Here is an 18,869-nt window from a genome sequence, read left to right on the forward strand (position 1 = left end):
CGTTATACTTCGAGTAGCTTCGTTGCTCTTACGTGATCACTGCTTGCAGTATCACCTTCCATCCTTTTTATTATGTTTTTTTTGTTTTTTTTTTTTTTTTTAATAGGTTATAATACTTAACCTCGTTGAAGCAGTGAAATCATTAATACCTACTCGATTGTAACCCACGTAATCGCACTGTGAGCACAACGCCCCAGGAGCTGACTAGACCCCTCTGTTTCATACTGTAATTTCAGACACCCTTTCCCTCTTTCTCCTCCTTTCAATCGCAACACTGGAGTACGGCAGCAATCCTCCTCCCTAACCGCCCAGTGCCTTACCTGCCCCGGTTCCGCCAGCACTTGAGGCATTACCTCCGGAAAAATGACCAGACAGGGCAGCGATTGCACCTTTCTCTGCTTTTGTCTGCGGAGAGCACATGGAGTGAAAGGAGCAATAGGTCCGCTGACCTTTCAAACCAGGACACTAATCCCAAACCCATCACGTGTAGATCTGAATCCTATTATGCTTTGTGTTCTTCGCGCTAGCTCGGTAGGATCACGGGAACAGCAGCATAACCAGGTTCAACCACTGCACACTTCAAAGCTGTCACCCTTTTTCATAGAGGACAGGAAAGATTTCCCAGGTCAGCAGCTTCCTCCTTTACCACTTACACAATTGCTCTACACTCCATATTTTCACATTAAAGCAAAAAAAAAAAAAAAAAAAAACACCCCACAAAAACTGGCACTGCTTTACCAACTAGGTCCCAATCATTTGAGAGTTGCTCTTATTTTTGCCCATGTGAAACATGCTGTTCATAGTTTAATAAGGATTTAAAATGGACGTAAGCAAAAATGCCAATCAGGGTAGAAAGCTTTAACCATTGAGGCACACAAAAAAGGTACCCCTGCAATACCTGCAGTATTGCACTTGCTATGTTTTTGCCCTTTGGCAAACTTCAGCTAACATGACACATAACATGTACATTTTAAAAAAGCTACATTAATTCAATGCTATCATTTCCTTGCTTGAGCTTCCTAGAGCCTTCCAATAACATTCACTTAATCTCTTGAAATAAAAGGCTAGCTTACATAACTGAAAGCACTTGTTTTTGTCAGGGTTTTTCCACCAGCTTTTTGCTTTCTGGTTTATGAACAGAAATTTTACCTTGGAAATCCCCTTTGGTGTAGCCTACCTGAGCAGGTAGGCAAGCACCAGCAACCTTGTATGAAATAATTCTATTCTAAGACAAAGACCCTCATGTAGTATCATCACACATTGCCCGAGTTCTTCCATTTTCAGTCGTGTTTTACAGATTTCTCCCCACCCCGTTACTCTGTGCAGTGTTGCTCACAGACAGCACGGTCTAACCAAGTGCCTTACCACAGTCACTGTTAGGTGTACAAGACTACTTAACACAGCAATTTCTACAAAGACCATCAAGTAAGACTACACCAGTTCACAGAATGGCCAGGCTTGAAGGGACCTCAAGGATCACCAATCTCCAACCCCCCTACCACATGCAGGGCCATCAACCTCCACATTTACTACCAGATCAATACATTTAATACAGGCAGCCCAGGCCCCCATCCTCCGTAGGTTTCTTTTACTCCATTCACAGAGTTGCTTTTCAGAGAAAAAAGCCAAACAAAACCAGCTAGCTTTATAATTTTCTCCAGTCTGACTGAGAACACCGACACTCTGAAATTCTCTCAAGTTCTTCATTCAAGTAACTCTGTGCTTCAGAAAAGCTCCTACATTGCAAGTTTTGTATGTGTAAATTGAATCTTGCCAATTTAATCCTCCTCTTCAGAAGTTCAAATAGCACAGCAAACACACAAAGATCGCATTAGCTACCAGATCTATCCACATACTTCCTTAGACTTAATACACATCTTTTCTCAGTACCCCCATGCTTCATAACCTTGTGGTGTCAGTTTAAATACCTCAAGTTGTGCACACTGCAGCACCCGTGTACAAGACAGTAATACGTACTATTAGCAAAAGCAGTTCCACATTTCACTTCAGTTCCATTACTTCTGTACTAATAGAAATTCACAGGAAGTGAGAGAATAAGGGATTTGCAAGTCGCATACAACATGCAGTTCAACTGAATAGCTTCTTCAGTAAGGTTAGAAAACTGCAGTGTCCTTCAGGCAAAACTGACAGTGAGTTCTGTTGTGAAGATTTAAGTTTGGAACACTAGGTCATTTACAACATCATTTGATTTTGGTTTTCATCTCTTGACAAAGGACAAAGACAAAACATCATTGGAAATATTTATTCTAAAATATCCTTGATTTTTGATGCATTTCAACAGATTACTTCCACCTTGCCAAAAACAGTTCTACACAGTCAGTGTGTAGTGGGCATCCTCTCACTCAAACCAAGTTCTGTTAGTATTCTCTTTCACGTAAGATCAGCTAAGATAGACAACTAAAATGACCATGACAATTTAAATCTTGCGAGTACAGCATCTGTAAAACAAACTCCCCTCAAGACACTTATCTGAGCCACATGATACAAACATTTAGATGGACAAAGCAGCTGTTTTGAGTTTTACCTGGAAATCTTTTTCTGAGTTGCATTATCCAGCCCCAGGAATGAAGTTACAACGCCTTAAATAAGGATCCCATTAAAAATATCCATGCCAACTACACAATATAGTTTTTACATTTGTTCTATATTACATAAGCCACAAAGGAAAAAGGGTTTTTAGAAATCATTTCTGCCCTTGGCATCAAAGCAACCATAACCAGCAAAATTAGTTTAACAAACTGCAGAAACTCAATAGTTACAAAATAACATTCACAAAGGCACGTTTTGTTTGTCATCCCTTCTGCCTCATGATTATTCACCTTCTCTGCAACAGGTCAGCTTGAGTTCAAACTGAGTAGCTTCAGAAAACAAAGCAAGTCAAACAATGACAGTTTTGTGGTAGTACCAGGAATCTGGAACATACCAGTTATGTCTTCAAGTAAGAGTACGACCAAGTAGTTTTCTGAAAATGGATTACTTTTTTTTTTTTTTAAATCACATCCCAAGCATTCATAGCAATGTCTATTACAGATGGCAGCCAAGTTCATCTTGAACAGTCTGTTGAAATCTTCTGCAGTACTTGTGTACATTGGTAATACTTTTCTCAACAATGAGAAGAGACTAAACTTTGTTTCTATTGCCTGCAAAAGAAAAACATCGCTGAGTTTTTGTTCTGCACAATTGCTCCCTCCAAACTGAGCAGATATTTGTCTGGTGGGGGAGAGGGAGGCACTAGATACCACCTAACAGGCAAGACCATGATTTCAGACACTGAAACATTCTGAAGTGAAGACCTAGTTGAAATTAATTGCTGCTTCTCTCTCCTAGTCTGCTTCCCTTTTTGCACTCTTGCCATTTTTTACCTATAGGCCTTTTACTTTTACCTGTACAGCTACAGCAGGATAAGGCTCTGTAAGGTAGCAGCTCAAAAAGATGGGCTCAGACATCTAGTTGAGCCCTTCTTACTCTTGCTGCTCTTGTAAGAGGTAGTGCTTGACACAGCAGGAAAGCTGTGAGAAGAGTGTTAGTAGGTGACAAACAGCAGGATAATTAGGTTCGCATCTTGCAATATCACATAAACCACTTGACCCTCCAGAACCCACTTCTCAACATCAAGCAAGCTTTGCTGTCTGACTTCAAATAGATCTCAGGTTAAAACAACCAAGGCTAGGAAGTACAGTGGCAAAAAATCCACTGAGAAGATCCCACACAGCTGTAGCCTCCAGTACCTGCTGTGAAATACAGCATGTGCCACCTCCTTCATTTCCCAGTAGGGTACATTGAGCAAGACTATCATATATTTTTTGGATACATCTAAGATACACAAGGACCGAGTTTATGAATATCCACGCTTACCTTCTTTAAAAGGAGTTTTTGGAGGAATATTTTCCTTGCTATCATGCTGGAAAGCTTTAGAAGGATCAAAACGCCTAATGCCCTGAATTGTATATAGCTGCTCCTGCAGATCTCTGTTTGTTTGTTTCTCTTTTGCAAGAAGTGCACGCAGTTTTGAGATGTCCTGAAGAAAAAAATACTCAGGAGTTAGATCAAGAAAAATAGGAAAGATACCTCTGTATGTTGTGTATCTAATGCTAACAGATCCCCTTGCTGTTCTGGAGACTGATGGCCTATTCTAAACTAGCTCATTCAGGGAAATCAACAACTACAGAAAACAGAGTCTGCAGAATTAGCCTGCAAGAATTTGGAGGATTTAGCATAAGAAAACAATCAAGCAAACAGTTAAATTCTCCATTTTTAACTTATTTGACAAACCTGCTGCAGGTGGGTATTATATTCCTTCAACTTCATAACGTGCTTGATTTTTTGTTTCTGGTTTTGGTGGCCAAGTAGTTTAGCATACGCTTCACTTAGTTTATTCAGTTCTTCTTGAGCTGCACCTTGCTCATTTAGAAGAGCATTTTTCTCTGCTTCAAATGCATCTAGTTGTTGCTGAAATATATAGTACATTTAATAGAAATTAAATTTGAGTGTTTTTGTTTCCCCCACTACACCCTTCCTCCCAAATGGAGATCTGCAAGTACAGACAATGGTTTGGAAAGGGAAACAACTGTCTCAAGGGATGTTAACTTACAAAAACACTGCAGAATAAATGCCTTCAAATGAAGAAATAGCCTATTTATTTATCAAGAGCAGAACTTGATTCAACCACATAAATATTAACAAGATACCAGTGAGAATTGACTTCCTTACACACCTGAAAGGGCTTAGTTTTGTTATGCAGTTCTTCATATAGATTACGCCAGGTCTTTATCTCTTCTTTTAAGCTAGAGGTCATGTCTTCATGTATGGTTTTCCTAAGAAACAAAAAGTGAAGTTGCATCATTTTTACTATTAGCTCTCAGCACACCTTCCTACTGTAGTGTGCTGCAATACCCTAGTTCAGCTTCACAGAAGTCACCTTGATTTTTCCACTTCAGATTTTTTCTTCAGATCTTCAGTTAACTCTTCCAGTTTTTCCTCTAGTTTTGTCACTTGTATGAGGCAAGACTCTTTTGTTCTCTCTGCTTCTGCTTCTTTTAGCGCAAGCTTTGTCTGGGCTTCTAAAATCATCCTAATGAAAACATAAGCCACCCTTAGTGAAGCCCAATTAAACATCTTCAGAGTAACTTAAAATTAAATAAAATAAAGCTAAATGTAAAAACAATATTCACCACATTCAGAAGCTGTTTCTGAAGTAAATGAAATTACGATTTGTACTAACATTACTCTAAGATAGAAATATAGTACAGAAAACACTCAAACTCAAGACCTACAGTTTAACTTCTACAAGGAAGCTGTCTTTTGAAAGCAAGGCAACATTATGTTTCTTGTATTTATTACTGTTAAGTATTAGCAACTCTTAGTGAAAGATACCTGGCTAGTTAGACTTGCACACACAAGTTTATTCAAGTAGTGTGGATGACTCCCAAGGATTTCCAAGTTCTCTAATACACTGCTTTCCTTCTCTTACTTCAGCTGTTCATTGCACCATCTAGGTAGAGACTAAGAATCCTTTTCCTGCCAGTCTACTATGACCAACTCAAACAAAAAAATAATTCCTTAGCTTTTTTAATAAATAAGACAACAAGCCAAAAAAGTCCCACAACTCAAATAGAAACTGGAGGAAATATCAAGCAGCTGGGGAAAAAAAGGACAGCACCTTAAGTAGCGAAAGCGTTCTGAAATAAGTTGGAGCAAGTATGATTATGATTGCGCTCTGGTTAACCTTAATATCGTGGCTAAGGGTAAACAAGACAGCAAAAGCATTACAGAAATGCTTTTCTAAGTCAGGAAAGTTGATTCATGGAATGGCTGGAAAGACTGAAGTGTAATTGTGGGCTTAAACCCAACCTCAGCTTTAAGAGCTAGCTAGGAGCATTAAGAGAAAAGGGGAAGGCAGGCTAGCACACACAATATGTGTACAATAATACAAGCAGTTACCAGGGCTGCCTAATACTGGCATTTGTATACTGGAACCTTTTGACACCCAACTCTCTGATATCCTCCAATCATCAGTTAGTTGCCCACAACAGCAGACTTATACCTGGTCTGTCACAGTGAGCTGTAAGGACAATATTGAATCACTAAGTTGCAGTTAGCTGGTGAGAGAAGCACGTCCACAATAACTGGCCTAAGACAACAGCTGGTTTTGCTACTTACAGCTGCACACTAAGCAAAGGAAGGTCTTTGGTGTCTTTCACTGCAGGGTAGTAATCTGTTAAGCAGCATCTGCTTGTAAGCAGAATTTGAGATGACAGACATAATTCAGAAAGCAGTAGTAGATCATCACATACAAATTCAATATTTGCTCATCTGCTCCATAGAGCTTGTTCATTTGTGGAACAGTCAATGTAACTGATATTTCTAAGAGCAACATTGCAACAGAACCAGTTCAACTTTCACCTATGGTTCCACATGAAGGAAAGCTACTTAGTAATTAACTGAATCAATTAGTTTACTAATTAATAAAATATTAATTCATTTTGTCTATCAGTATTTTCAAACCTATGAATTGAGAAAATGAAAAAATTTAAGGCTACACTGAGTACTCATTTTATTGGATAAAACTGATAATTTCTAGCACAGAAGGCAAGCAAGCCTTGGCTAGTATTCTTTAGGTAGAGGAAAAGTTTGTCAGCCCAATACCTTGCACATTCTTCTTTTGCCTTGTTTTTAGTGTAATCTGCTTCCTGGAGCAGCTGTAGATTATCTTCACATATTTTTTTCAGGTCAGCAACTTGCTCCTGCAGAGAAGTGTTCTCCAGTTTAAGATTGTGTATTTCTTCAGCCATTGTTGTCTTGTAGCTGCCATGACAGTGCAAAGATAAGTATTGCCACTTTAGACAAAATATAGATTAAGTATAAACCCATAAAGCCTTAAGCAGGAATACTATGGATCACTCATGCTTTGGTGAAAACAAACACTGAAAGATTCATCAACACTTGTGGGATGCCTTGCATTCTTATCAATGTACTACTTCAATATTTTGAGAAGGTTTGCAAGAGCTGTAGGATAAAAGAACCTTGTTAAGTCTCAAAACTTGCACTGAATCAGGAAGGCTTTCTGCAAGTTATTTCAGAGCACAGAGATAGTCTTCACCAGTTGCAGCTATCATTGAAAATGGAGAACACTTGAGTGCTTGATTAGACTTTGGTAGAAACATCCACAGCTTCCCGATTATTGAGCATGTCATTACAACTGACTGGTACTTAAAATAAATAGCTTAATACCAAACACTCCACCACAAAAAAACACTGATCATAAATGAGCAGCGTATATAATTGTAATTCTAATTAAAAAAAAAAAAAAAATCACTGCCCTACTCTTTAATGGAACTGAAATACCTTTCAAACTCAGCAACATTCTCTCCCAGTTTACGCAGCGTGTTGTTAAGCTCTTCTTGGATTTGCAGAACTGTATTGCTGTGCGTTTCCTTGATTTGCTCCAACTCAGCATTCTTCCTGAAACAAGCATTCAGCATTTCAATGCTGGACATAAGCATGTCTGAACACATTACCAAACGCTGTTATCAATTACAGAAAGCCTGCAGGAGCAGCAATATATTAATCCTGACATACCAGTATCCTGTCACAACTTCTCATGAATTAAAGCACAATCTTCAGATTTAGCAGCTTTAACTAAACACTACCCCCTACTCTTAACTTCCAAAATATTCATGGAATAGATTTACTGCCTGCTAGTAAGCTTTCAATACATCAACACAAACAACAACTTGCTCGAAAAAAAAAATCTTTCCTAGCAATTGCCCTGTCTAGGGTATAAATATCTAATACAACTCAGATGTAGCTAACATTTAACAGTAACTTCACATTACTACAGTATTGGCACTTCAAGCATGTTAAACAGTTTTAGGATAATTTATAATAAATCACTCATATGGATAGAAAACCTATCTGCCATAATTAATCAACAACAGCAAGAAAAGTTTATATGTGTTCAGGTCTCTTTAAAGCCCGAATGAGGCTCAAAAGCTTTGTGTACATTGCTGATTCCACTTTTCTCTTTCTATAGCTTTAAACTCAGTTCATTTCACAAACCCTTTTAACTTCACTTCCATCTGTGCAAGTTCAAGGGCTTTAGATTTGGTTTCTTTTTCCAACAGCTTCACCAGCTTCTCAGCTTTCTTCTCCTTAGCATGTAGTTTTTCCAGCTCATTCATTGCACTCTTCAACTCCTCTTCCAGGAGACATCTCTCACTCGTTACCTCATCCTGAAGATTGAGTAACTTCTGGTGCATAGATGCAGACGATTCCTGCAGAGCATCACAGGGTTTAAAACTACTGATAGTTTCCTATGAATGAAAGGCTACTTTGCAATCTTTAAAGCACAGAAGGGCAAATGGGCAAACTGGAACTACTGTACAATAGCTGTTATTCCAAGAAGAGCACACAGCTTCTGCTAACCAGCACCCACTTCTACATTCTAAAGATTTAATCTTTAGAAATATAAAAACTTCATGTGTAACCAAAAAAAATCAGAACATTTAGTCTCAGTTATTTGGATTAAAGTATTTCAGACTAGAGTCTGTATTTACCTTTTCTTGCTGAAGCTGAGAGATTAATTCCTCTTGTTTCTCAAGTAGTTTTTGGTGTTCTTGCTCTTCTATGAGAACTTTTTTCTTCAGTTCTTCTATTTCAGCATTCATACTCAGGACTTTTCCTCTGCTCTCAGATGATTCTCTCTCTGCATAGAGTTAGCATCAGTGCAACAGGTAATGCTTCTCTGTCTTCAAAGAAGCACAACATCTTTTCTTGATAGTTCTATCATTCTGGCTTTAAAGTTAGTCAAGCAAGGAAAAAACCCACCTCATAATTTACCCATCTGGAAATTCATCAAAACCAGCTGAAAGAATCCCACTTCTAATTAAGCTTGAACAACAGCAAACTTGATCTCAATCAATTAGCTTTTATCAAATAAAATGGTACAGCTGGGGAAAACCTGCTAAATGATTCACTCAGAGTTCTGAGGAGTGGGGTGGAGTTGGGAGAGCAGCAGTGAAAAAGAGCCCCGGACATATTCTCAGTACTGCTGTGAACTTGTGTGTAAACTACTAACAGTGAAATAAAGCTGTATAGTACTAATTATTAAGCAAAAGGAATAAACGTTCAACTTTTTGATTGAAGACCAGCATTGAAACAGTTTTCATCATTATACTATTCACTTCAGTATGTCTCCATGGAAATAAAGACTCAGACTTGTTTCCATACAGGCTGGTCTGGTCACAGCTGAAGCTGAGACATGACTTCACTTAAAATCTGCACTGGCATTTTAGACAAACTTTTTTACAGGATGTCTATGTGATCCCAACTATGTTAACAGCATTCCAAAACTAGCAATTACCTTTTTCTTGTTCTAGAAACTCACACCGTTCATTAAGTGCTCTGAGCAGTGTATCTGATTCTTCCTCTTTCATTCTGAGTGTATCCCTCAGAATCTTCATGTCTTGCTCTTTCTTGATCAGTGTCTCCTCCATTTGAGCAACATCTTGTTTATATTTCTCCACAGTTTCTGCAACACTACTGTACAATAACATTTATTTGTTACCATAACATCATTTTTAAGATTTTAATTCAGCACAAATGAGAGATGCTTGGAATATTGAATGCTGTTCCTTTTCAGCAGGAAAGCTTCCTTTTGTTACTTAGGCTTATTTTGCAGCATTAAAACAGGTTGATTTAGAAACAGTTGCATTTAAAATTAAATGCAATTGATATCAAAATCTGTATTCTAAGAGAAGCTTACAATCACATAATTTAAAATATGCACTTCAGTTCAATTAAAAACAGAACTAGTTACTATACTTCATTTACAGATGATTACTATATCATTACTATTTTATTTATTTATTTATTTTTTTAAAGGCAGATGAGTTTTGACAGAAAAGCATACACACAAATAAACCAGACTTCACAATAAACCAGAACTTAAGGCAAGCTCACAAGGAGCCTCTCACTGAGCAAATAGGCAGAAGTGGGACACTGAGGGAGAAGGAATGTTCAGATTTAAGTGAACTAAATTGGAATGCTTTTGTGTTTTCAGTTTTCTGGACTAGGTACACATAACTGAGGAGCTGGGTAGTGTTTCCACCTGTTACACAGCACTAAACTAGTAGTGTTTACAGTCAAACTGATATTCTTCTCAAGCACCAGAAACATTGATGATTCATCACAGCTATAAAACAAAAACCAGAAAACTGCCAAGTTCACTTCTTTTTTTTTTTTTTAAAGTGATGCCTCCAATACATAATTTTTAGTAACTCAGAGGAAATAAAAATAAAAGCTGAGTTTTGTATACAAATAACTTTCTAAACGTGGGCACATCTTTTAACTCCCTCCCATTTACATGGAAGGATAACCACTCCCCACCCGCTCTTATTACTGTTAAGCAGAATTGTTCCCAAACTTCTGCTTCACCAAGAAAAACAAAGCTTTATTTTGCTGCCTTTTAACGTACCCAATCCAGTTCAAGAACAATTCTTACCCAAGCTCTGTGATATATTCCAGGAGTTTTTCAGTGTCAGACTTATCATCCACTTTCTCTCTCTCTGTAGCAGATCTAAAAAATAAAAATAATAAAAAAAAAAAAAAATCAGGACACTTTCCCTATCACTATTTAAACACTTCAGAATTACTTGTAGGTTACTTGTTTACAGGTAAACAACTAAAAATCAGTCACTGGATCACTACTTAATACTGACACATTCTTCCCATAATCAAGTGTGGCTGATGCTTCCATTTGCACTAAAGATGCTGTAGTACATTTTACCACAACTGAGTATATAAGATAGGCTGCATTAGCTAGACAAAGTATCATTGCCTCCTTTCATCAATTACATTACCTGCATTATTAGATTACAGTTAAAAAACACAAAGATAAATACAAAGCATCTGCTCACATTCAAGCAATCAGACAGTAGAGGAGAACAAAAGGAAAAAAAAAATTTGCTTTTCATTTAAGGAAAATTTTCCAGTGGCCATCATCCAAACATCTTTCCATAAAACTAATTTCAGGCCACTGCTAATCTCTGTTTCCTCTCAACAGAAGGATGGCCTTAATTTTTTCTTTAAGCTACATGCTTCAGTAGAATAGTTACATTGCTACTTCCATTCCTTTCCTTACTACTTACAACTTTTCTTGTAACTGTGCTACTTTTCCTTTTGAATGCTCCAAATTCCTTTGTACTTCCTGCAGCTTCATTTCCATGTTCTCCTGCTTTGCAAGTGCAGTCTGGAAAAAGATGAATGTTACCATCAGAACCGAACTTAGTATGAACAAAGTCCGTTTTCTTAGAGCCATATTAATTCTTAATTAAACCATAAACAGGACTTAACTACAGTACTAGCTGCTATGCTAAATGCGACTCCTATATTCAAATAACCCATCTGCAGATACATTAGCTGTTCACTATAACTACAGACATGCACAACCCAGAAAACCCACGCACAGCTGTAGCAATTGGACAGATCAATACAATAGGAAAGGCATTGCAACAGAGATGTGATGACAGAAGGACCAGCATGACAGAAAGGTGCTATAAAGTAAAGGAAGATTGCTCACCTGTATCAGAAAATTCTAGGTAGCAGTGAAAACTCCACAAAGAAGGGATCCCCAACCAGAGAACATTCCCCAGTGGCAGTCAGCCCTTAAATGAGGTCGAAGAGAGGTGCAGCCAGGCTGCAGCCCCTCTGGTCACACAGCTGAGTTGCCTTCACCTGTGCTCCCAGGGCTGACCAGGTCCTTTCCCCAGGTGCTCCATCAGTGGCTCAGGCTGTGACTCAGCAGTTCCCATACCATGGCTAAGAGCTCATTTAAGGCTACTGCTTTTCAAATACATCAGTTACCTGACCAAACTGATACTTAAACAAGTACTTCTAGAGTTCCTTGCTCAGAGGAACTTCACATATCAACAGCAAAATAAGGAACATTTGTTATCGATTGTCCTTCCTAATTCCACTGAATGGAAAGCAGAAAATTTTGAGTTGAGGACAGAAAAAAAAAAAAAAAAAGGCAGAACTGCTGCAAGCTCTTCACTGGTAGTTCCTGAACAGATCAGTCCTGTGCAGTATAAAACAGCTTACCTTCTCCTTAGCATCCCTCTTGTTTCTGAGCTTCATTAACTCCATACATAGACTGCTCATTTTCTTCTGCACACTATCTTCAGATAGCTTATTAGAGATTAATTAAAAAAACAGTATGCATAACACCTTCCTATGAAACACTCAGTCTTTTAAAACAGTATTTTCCTCCCACCCACAACACTGATCTCTACGTGTCCCAGTAAGTGATGGTAGCACACCCATCTCTGTCCTTACATTGACACACACTGTCCCAAACAAGACACGCTCTGAACATGAGGCAATGAAGTGGTGCAGAAAACGTGTCAATGGGGAAGATTACTCTTGACCAGGGAAGTTAGTAACAACCAAGTCAAAGCAAATAAGCATCTGTATGAATACCTTAGATTTTAGTAGTTCATTGGTTCTTGTTAATTCCAGAAGCTGTTTTTTCAGGCAAGCAACATTTGCCAGAAGAGATGTTTTCTCCTGAACTGCAGCACTCAGCTTAGCTTCCATCTTAACAAAGTCTTCATCCAGGGCCTGAAGTTTTTTATCCTGCTCTCCACGTTCTCTCACTAATGCACGAATCTGGAACATAACAAGTGGTCTTTTCTATTTTATGATATTATTCTTCTTAAAATCCTTAAGTTATGACTGCTGTTTTCCTGAAAAGGCTGATTATCTGAACTGTATTGGTTTACATTCAGAACAGAGATCTTCAATTTTGTCATTCAGACAGGATATTATGCAGAATTATTTTTTTACATGCCACACAACTGTAGTTCTAACTCTCAACTGTCTTACTGTGTGCTGCTGGCCTACTGTAATTTGAGTTAGTCTTGTCTTTGACTTGTGAGAGAATACGTGTCTATTTTCAAGCCAAGGAGACATGACATCTGAGACGAAAAGAGTAGATATGAGTACATAGACCTGTACTGAAAGGAAAAGCTAGCTGCGTCTTAAACTTGAAAATTATAGCAGTTTTTGAGGGGAAAAAAACCAGCAAGACTTTTAAAAAGAGTTGTTAAATAGCAAACCCTTTTTAGCAGTAGAAAACATAGGACTAGATTCCTTTATTTTCTATTAAGAACATGGTTTAGCTGCACAGCTGCTCAGGATTAGCAGGAATTAATACAATTCCATTCCATTAACAAGCCCAGTGTGTTCTACAAACCATAACATCTGATAATCTCTGCTCTGTGTAGAGCACTTGTGCACTATGTTATGTAAAAGAAGCAAATCATGCCAGCTTCTCTTTTTAAGTCTGGAAAGCAGCCAACATTAAGTGAATGCAATTCAGTGATTATTCATACCTCTTTCTCCAGTGTCTTCTGTTTCTTTTTCTCCCTCATAAGGATAAGATCTTTTCTAGGCTTCAGACTTCCACTAACTGGCTGTTGAAAACAAACATGTTAACTGATGTCTAGCAACATATTAGTTCAGCAACAGTTAAACATAAGCATAGACAACACTATTAAAGAAACAGTAACAAAAGAAAAAAATCCCTCCTAGGGATAGGAACAGATGAGGACCAGCTGTACTGCTGTGCCTTCTTGAATGGACAGCTCCCAGCCATTGCGACGGGAAGCAGACTAAGAAGGCATGAGACATACACATCTCTTCAGCTACATAACACCACACTAACCTCTTGAATGCAGCTGGGCTCACAAAACTTCTTCCTATATCCTAAGTACTAATAAACTGAATTAGTAAGTTATTATTCAACTCATTAACCTATCTATCTTCAAATCTCCAGCCTTACAGATTGAACTGAGAACCCCTCTTTATAAACCCCCTTTATTTCTTCCTCCATCAAGTGCATGCTCTGGTCTAGCCACCACATGAAAGAAACAGAAACAAGATTTTAAGAGAAGCAGCTTTGTTATAGTTCTATGCAGAGCAAGAATGCAAATAAAATAAACACAATCGCAAAACAAACAAAAAAAACCAATCCACGTTAATGAAAATATCGTGTAGGCACTCTGCAAAGCCAACAAGCCACTCTGTAAGCTCAAATAATCATCATGTGATCCCAAAAATCCACTTATCTATCTTTCTCTCCTTTGTTACTAAGGAATTCAGGCACAATAATGTGCTCCACATTTTACATAGATAAGTAAACAGTGATTGTATAAAAGAGATGTGCATGGTTTAAATGAACACACTGAGGTTTTAACCTCAGTGCTGCAGATGCCACAGAAAAATCTTACTAGTGATCCAAGAGATGCAAGTCTTCTTCCAGCTCCAGAGGCAGTTGTATTCTTCTCATCATTCAGACTTGTTTCACCTGCAGGAGGATACAGAAAAGAACAATGAAGAAAAAGGGTGTGAATGCATACAGTTAACAAAATTTCACCAAGGTAGACAAAAACAATTAATTTGTTATACCAGCGACAAAAAGCTATCTGATCATTAGACTACCCACCTCACAGCCTAAAGCCAGCTGCTTTCTTAATGCACTCAAGCAGTCAGTGTTAGTCAGCTAGGCACACAACAAAGTCCAGAGACTGACTTCTAGATAAAAGCCCTTTTTGAGAAATTAGCTTCTTCCAAGCTTATACCCTCCATCCAGATTCACACTACCAGGCTTCAACCAAAGGACTTTTTAAGTATAAAAAAACCAAAAAACCAAACATGAAAATATCACTAGAGGCAAATCTAGTGAAGTCCTTGAATCATGTATCTTAAAGCACAGACTGCACCAATCAGTAGAGATCACATATAAAACGGCTCAAAGAAAAAAACTGGAACAGCCATGTTCTTACATCTGGAAGGAATGCAATGAGCTGCAGAAAGGAACCAACAAAGCTTGAAAGAAAAGAACAAAGCAGTAGCAGCACACAGACATTCACAAGTGCAGCTTTCAGAAGTACTGCAGCACAGCTCGTAGGGCTACTCACTGTTCTGTTTCCTAACGTGCTGATCTGCTTCAGAGGATGAAGAGCTCCTCGGGGCAGCTGAAGGCTTGGTGTCACAGGAGCCTCGGAGCAAGCTGCACGCTATGGATGATACGCAGAACAGGAGAAAAGCAGTACGGAAAGTGACAGAGGTTTCAACTCGTCGGAACTGAAGTTAATAAAATATAACAGCTACACGTGCTTTAAAATAAATAAATTTAAACAATAAAAATCCGGCGGAGGGAAGAGCTGCTCTTGTACAGCACTGAAGCTGAAGCCAGGAGCTTCACCCGTAGCGCAGCGCAGCGCAGCACCCAGACCCGCTCGCAGATGCGCGCGGCGACACAACGCAGCGCCAAGGGGCTCTGAACTCCCGCTCAGCCACAGAGCTCCCCACCGCCACCGCCACCGCCACCCCGCAGCACGCACAGCGTCACGGCGGAACCCCGCACGTACCCGGCTCGTCGCTGAAGCGCCGCAGCGGAGCCCTGCGGGACGCCATGGCTGCTGACAGAACTGCGCGCCGCTCCCCACATTCAAAGGTATCAACGTCCACCGCCACGCGCTGCGGGCGGCCAATCGGCTCCTCCAGCTCCGGGCCGGCTCAGCCAATCAGCGCTCCTTTTCTGGAGCATGCGCGTTGCAGAATAAGGGATCGGAAAGAGAAGGGTGGTGGGGCTGTGCGCACGCGCGTGCCTCGCTTCCGGGTCGGGGCGGAACGGGTGGTCGGCGTCCGTTGTGTCACATGTCGGCTCCGTTCGAGGAGCGGAGCGGGGTGGTGCCCTGCGGGACGCCGTGGGGCCGCTGGTACCAGACCCTGGAGGAGGTGTTCATCGAGGTGCAGGTGCCGCCGGGCACGCGGGCGAAGGATGTGAGCTGCAGCCTGCAGAGCCGGCGCGTGGCGCTGTCCGTGTGCGGCCGGGAGGTGCTGCAGGTAGCGGCGGGCCGGGAGGGGCGGTTCGTGTGGCTGCGGCCTTACGGTGCACTGCGGGCCGGCGTAGCCTTAGCGCTGCCCTGAGGTTTTGTCGGCAGATTCGCTACGGGCGGTACGACTCCAGAGCGCCCCGAGCTGTGCGGTGAGACACCGGCACGCCGATGGGTGGTTCTATGTATCGAATGTTCCGTTAAAATAAACAAATAAATAACGTGCAATAAACGAGTATGTCTCTGATAATGTTCAAGCCCACATGGGCAGAGAATTGGTGCCCTTCTCCTTTGAGGTGGAACACAATCAGGCTAGCAGTGCGTAGGGTGGTACGATTACAGGTGAGCTTGTGGCTGAGCTGCTTTTCCTGTTCTGTAATGCTGTCAATGTCTTTGCAGGGTAAACTTTTTGACTCTACGATAGCTGATGAAGGAACGTGGACTTTAGGTAATGACCTTTATCTGAGGTGACATCTGGGGGGGTGGTAGAACACAAAACGTGCTGCAGAAGAGTTTACCAGCACCACCCCCTCCCATTCATTTTCTTCCTTGTTTCGTCTTATTCTATTTCAGTCTGTAGTTGTATGAAGGGACTGTCGTATTGCCATGCTAAGAAACTAAGGTAGTGCAAAAGTCTGAAGTTAATAGTAATGCGAAAGTGCCAGGTGTGGGAACGCAGTATCCCATGGCTTAGGAACACTTTGCTGGGAGCGAATATTCGCTTCTCAGGAAATAGATTGCTAAAAGTTTGATTGCACGTACACTCCAAAGTTAGAGCAGTACAGCTGTGTGCTTCTGCAACTTTTATTTTTCTTATTTTTTCCCTTCTAATTTGTGCATTATATTTCTGGGATAGGTGACAACACCTACAGTCCAAAAGCATCAAAAAGCAATTAAAAAATCAGGTGATGGTGCTTGAAGATAAAGAGCAAAAAGCCTCTCTAATTATTTGATAAATATTGCAAAGTGTTCGCAATGCTTTGATTTTTGAAAGCCATACATAATGACTGTACCTATTCATGTTATTTTCTGATGGATTTCCATCAGGAATCCTAAGTGCAAAATGACTGACAGCGACTCCTCATCATAGTAATGGTGGCTTTTACAAGTAATAACCTTCTGTAGAGCTTGGCTTTAAACGTTTGGTTATTCCCCTGGCTGACCTGTATCTCATCCTATGTCTGACCCTAAATCTTTTCTCCATCACAGACCTCTCCCAAAGGTTTTATTTGGAATAGAGGTGCACCATAATGGTTCCACAAAACGACTGTTAGGTTTTGTAGGTCAGAAACTGAGGTGTGGCTGTACAGGTTATCTTTGCTTCCTGTTCATATTTTTATTTATTAGTAACCCCCTTTGACATTAAGAACTTAAACTGTCTCAGAAAAATTCCTGTGCTTTGGCATGTTGATGGTGAATTCAGCACAGCAACGAAATGCCTGGCACACAGGGCACTAATGGTTGTTTTCTTTTTTCTTCATTCAATAGAAGACCGAAAACTGATACGAATTGTTCTGATGAAGACTAATCGAGATGCTGGAAATTGCTGGACATCTCTGTTAGAAAATGAATACGCTGCTGATCCTTGGGTACAAGACCAAATGCAAAGGAAACTTACGCTGGAGCGATTCCAAAGAGAGGCAAGTCAAAGGCCCCCACTTACTGCTTGTGTTTGGTGTTTGCAGATATGGGTTATGGTCACAAAAGCTGAGTAAAATTGTTCTGTAGTGTAGTGCCATGGAAACAGATGGTACTTCAAGACAGAGAATTGTGTGACTCAGTATGTCAGTGTGCTTTCAGGAGGCTCTTCTGTCTGTAGCCTGTGTGAAGAATTTGTGAAAAATCAAGCGAGTTGCAGGGTGGTGTTTTAAGGTTTTGATCCGTAATTGTAACAACTTTTCACTAATGATAGCATACATATATTTCTGTTATTATCTTGAACTATGACATAACTCTATGTATAATAAACTTCTAACATCTTACTCTGTTGAATAGTTTGTATATAACATCAGGTGACTGAAACTAGTTAACTCAAAATTGCTCTGCCCTTTGACTAAACTTGCTTAAGTTATTCTGACACACCTCTAGTACCCAGCTCTTCCTATTCAGCTCTGCTCTTTCAGAAACTTAATAGATGAATCAGCACTACAACAAAGATGACAATTTATATCTGAGTTTTTATCTAGCATGGGGGTACTTTTTTTTTTCCTCTAAAATTGTAATTTCAAGGCATGTGAAAAGCCAGAGAATTTTCTTAGAGTTTTCTTAATATTTCTTCACTAGGAAATCTAAGTGCTTGCCTGATGAAGAATGGCATTACAAAGGAATTTCAGCAGTGGGCAACTCAACTGTGGCAATTTAATGTTTGTTAACGCATTCGCCTGGCAAAAGAATTTCAGTGTTAGTAATCCAGTTAATAAGTTGTACCTGTATGTCCTTGTTAGAGTGGTAGAATATGAAAAGAAACATTATTTTATTTTTTTCTTTATATCAGTTCTGTTAAGAATAATCTTTATACTAAATTTTTGTCTTTGTCAGAACCCTGGATTTGACTTCAGCGGGGCAGAAATTTCTGGAAATTACAGCAAAGGAGGACCAGACTTCTCTAGCCTTGAAAAATGAACTGTTTGCAACTGTGTTCCTTGGGAGCAATCACAAATTACACTGGAGGACTGGAATGTTTAACTGGTGAAGACTTCAGTGATCTATCCAGCAGATTGTTGGCAAGTAATCACTTCAGTGAAGAGAAAGGAGGTCTCTTCTAGTAGAGTGAAGAGGAAGTGTTAGTAGCTACCTTGTAACATTAACTTTCTAGTAACTTGCTAATGGTAAAGGAATTAAATACAGAAGAGTGTACGCAGAAAATAACAAATGGAAGCAGAGCATATCTTACACCACAGTGAACTAGTGAGATAAATGTGCCACTTGTCTATGCAAGAATATCTTGTT

General features: G+C 39.7%; 2 protein-coding genes across 2 annotated transcripts; one reads left to right on the forward strand and one right to left on the reverse strand.

Annotated features, from left to right (window-relative positions):
- Window positions 1-149: 149 nt before the first annotated feature.
- On the reverse strand, window positions 150-15,498 carry HMMR (hyaluronan mediated motility receptor; the record flags this gene model as incomplete). Its single annotated transcript, XM_079542237.1, has 19 exons — window positions 150-405; window positions 2,546-2,600; window positions 3,877-4,039; window positions 4,294-4,470; window positions 4,736-4,835; window positions 4,940-5,092; window positions 6,667-6,825; window positions 7,366-7,482; window positions 8,080-8,294; window positions 8,577-8,725; window positions 9,383-9,561; window positions 10,523-10,597; window positions 11,169-11,269; window positions 12,121-12,207; window positions 12,499-12,687; window positions 13,413-13,493; window positions 14,310-14,386; window positions 15,000-15,098; window positions 15,453-15,498. The coding sequence occupies 19 exons, from the start codon at window positions 15,496-15,498 to the stop codon at window positions 150-152; spliced, it is 2,478 nt and encodes an 825-aa protein (XP_079398363.1).
- Window positions 15,499-15,741: 243 nt separating this feature from the next.
- On the forward strand, window positions 15,742-18,542 carry NUDCD2 (NudC domain containing 2; the record flags this gene model as incomplete). The annotated part of the gene is made up of 4 exons (XM_079542630.1): window positions 15,742-15,930; window positions 16,320-16,368; window positions 17,409-17,560; window positions 18,459-18,542. The coding sequence occupies 4 exons, from the start codon at window positions 15,742-15,744 to the stop codon at window positions 18,540-18,542; spliced, it is 474 nt and encodes a 157-aa protein (XP_079398756.1).
- Window positions 18,543-18,869: the final 327 nt, after the last annotated feature.

The sequence above is a fragment of the Tetrao urogallus genome, assembly GCF_951394365.1.
Source record: "Tetrao urogallus genome assembly, chromosome: 14".
Classification (NCBI taxonomy): Eukaryota; Metazoa; Chordata; class Aves; order Galliformes; family Phasianidae; genus Tetrao; species Tetrao urogallus.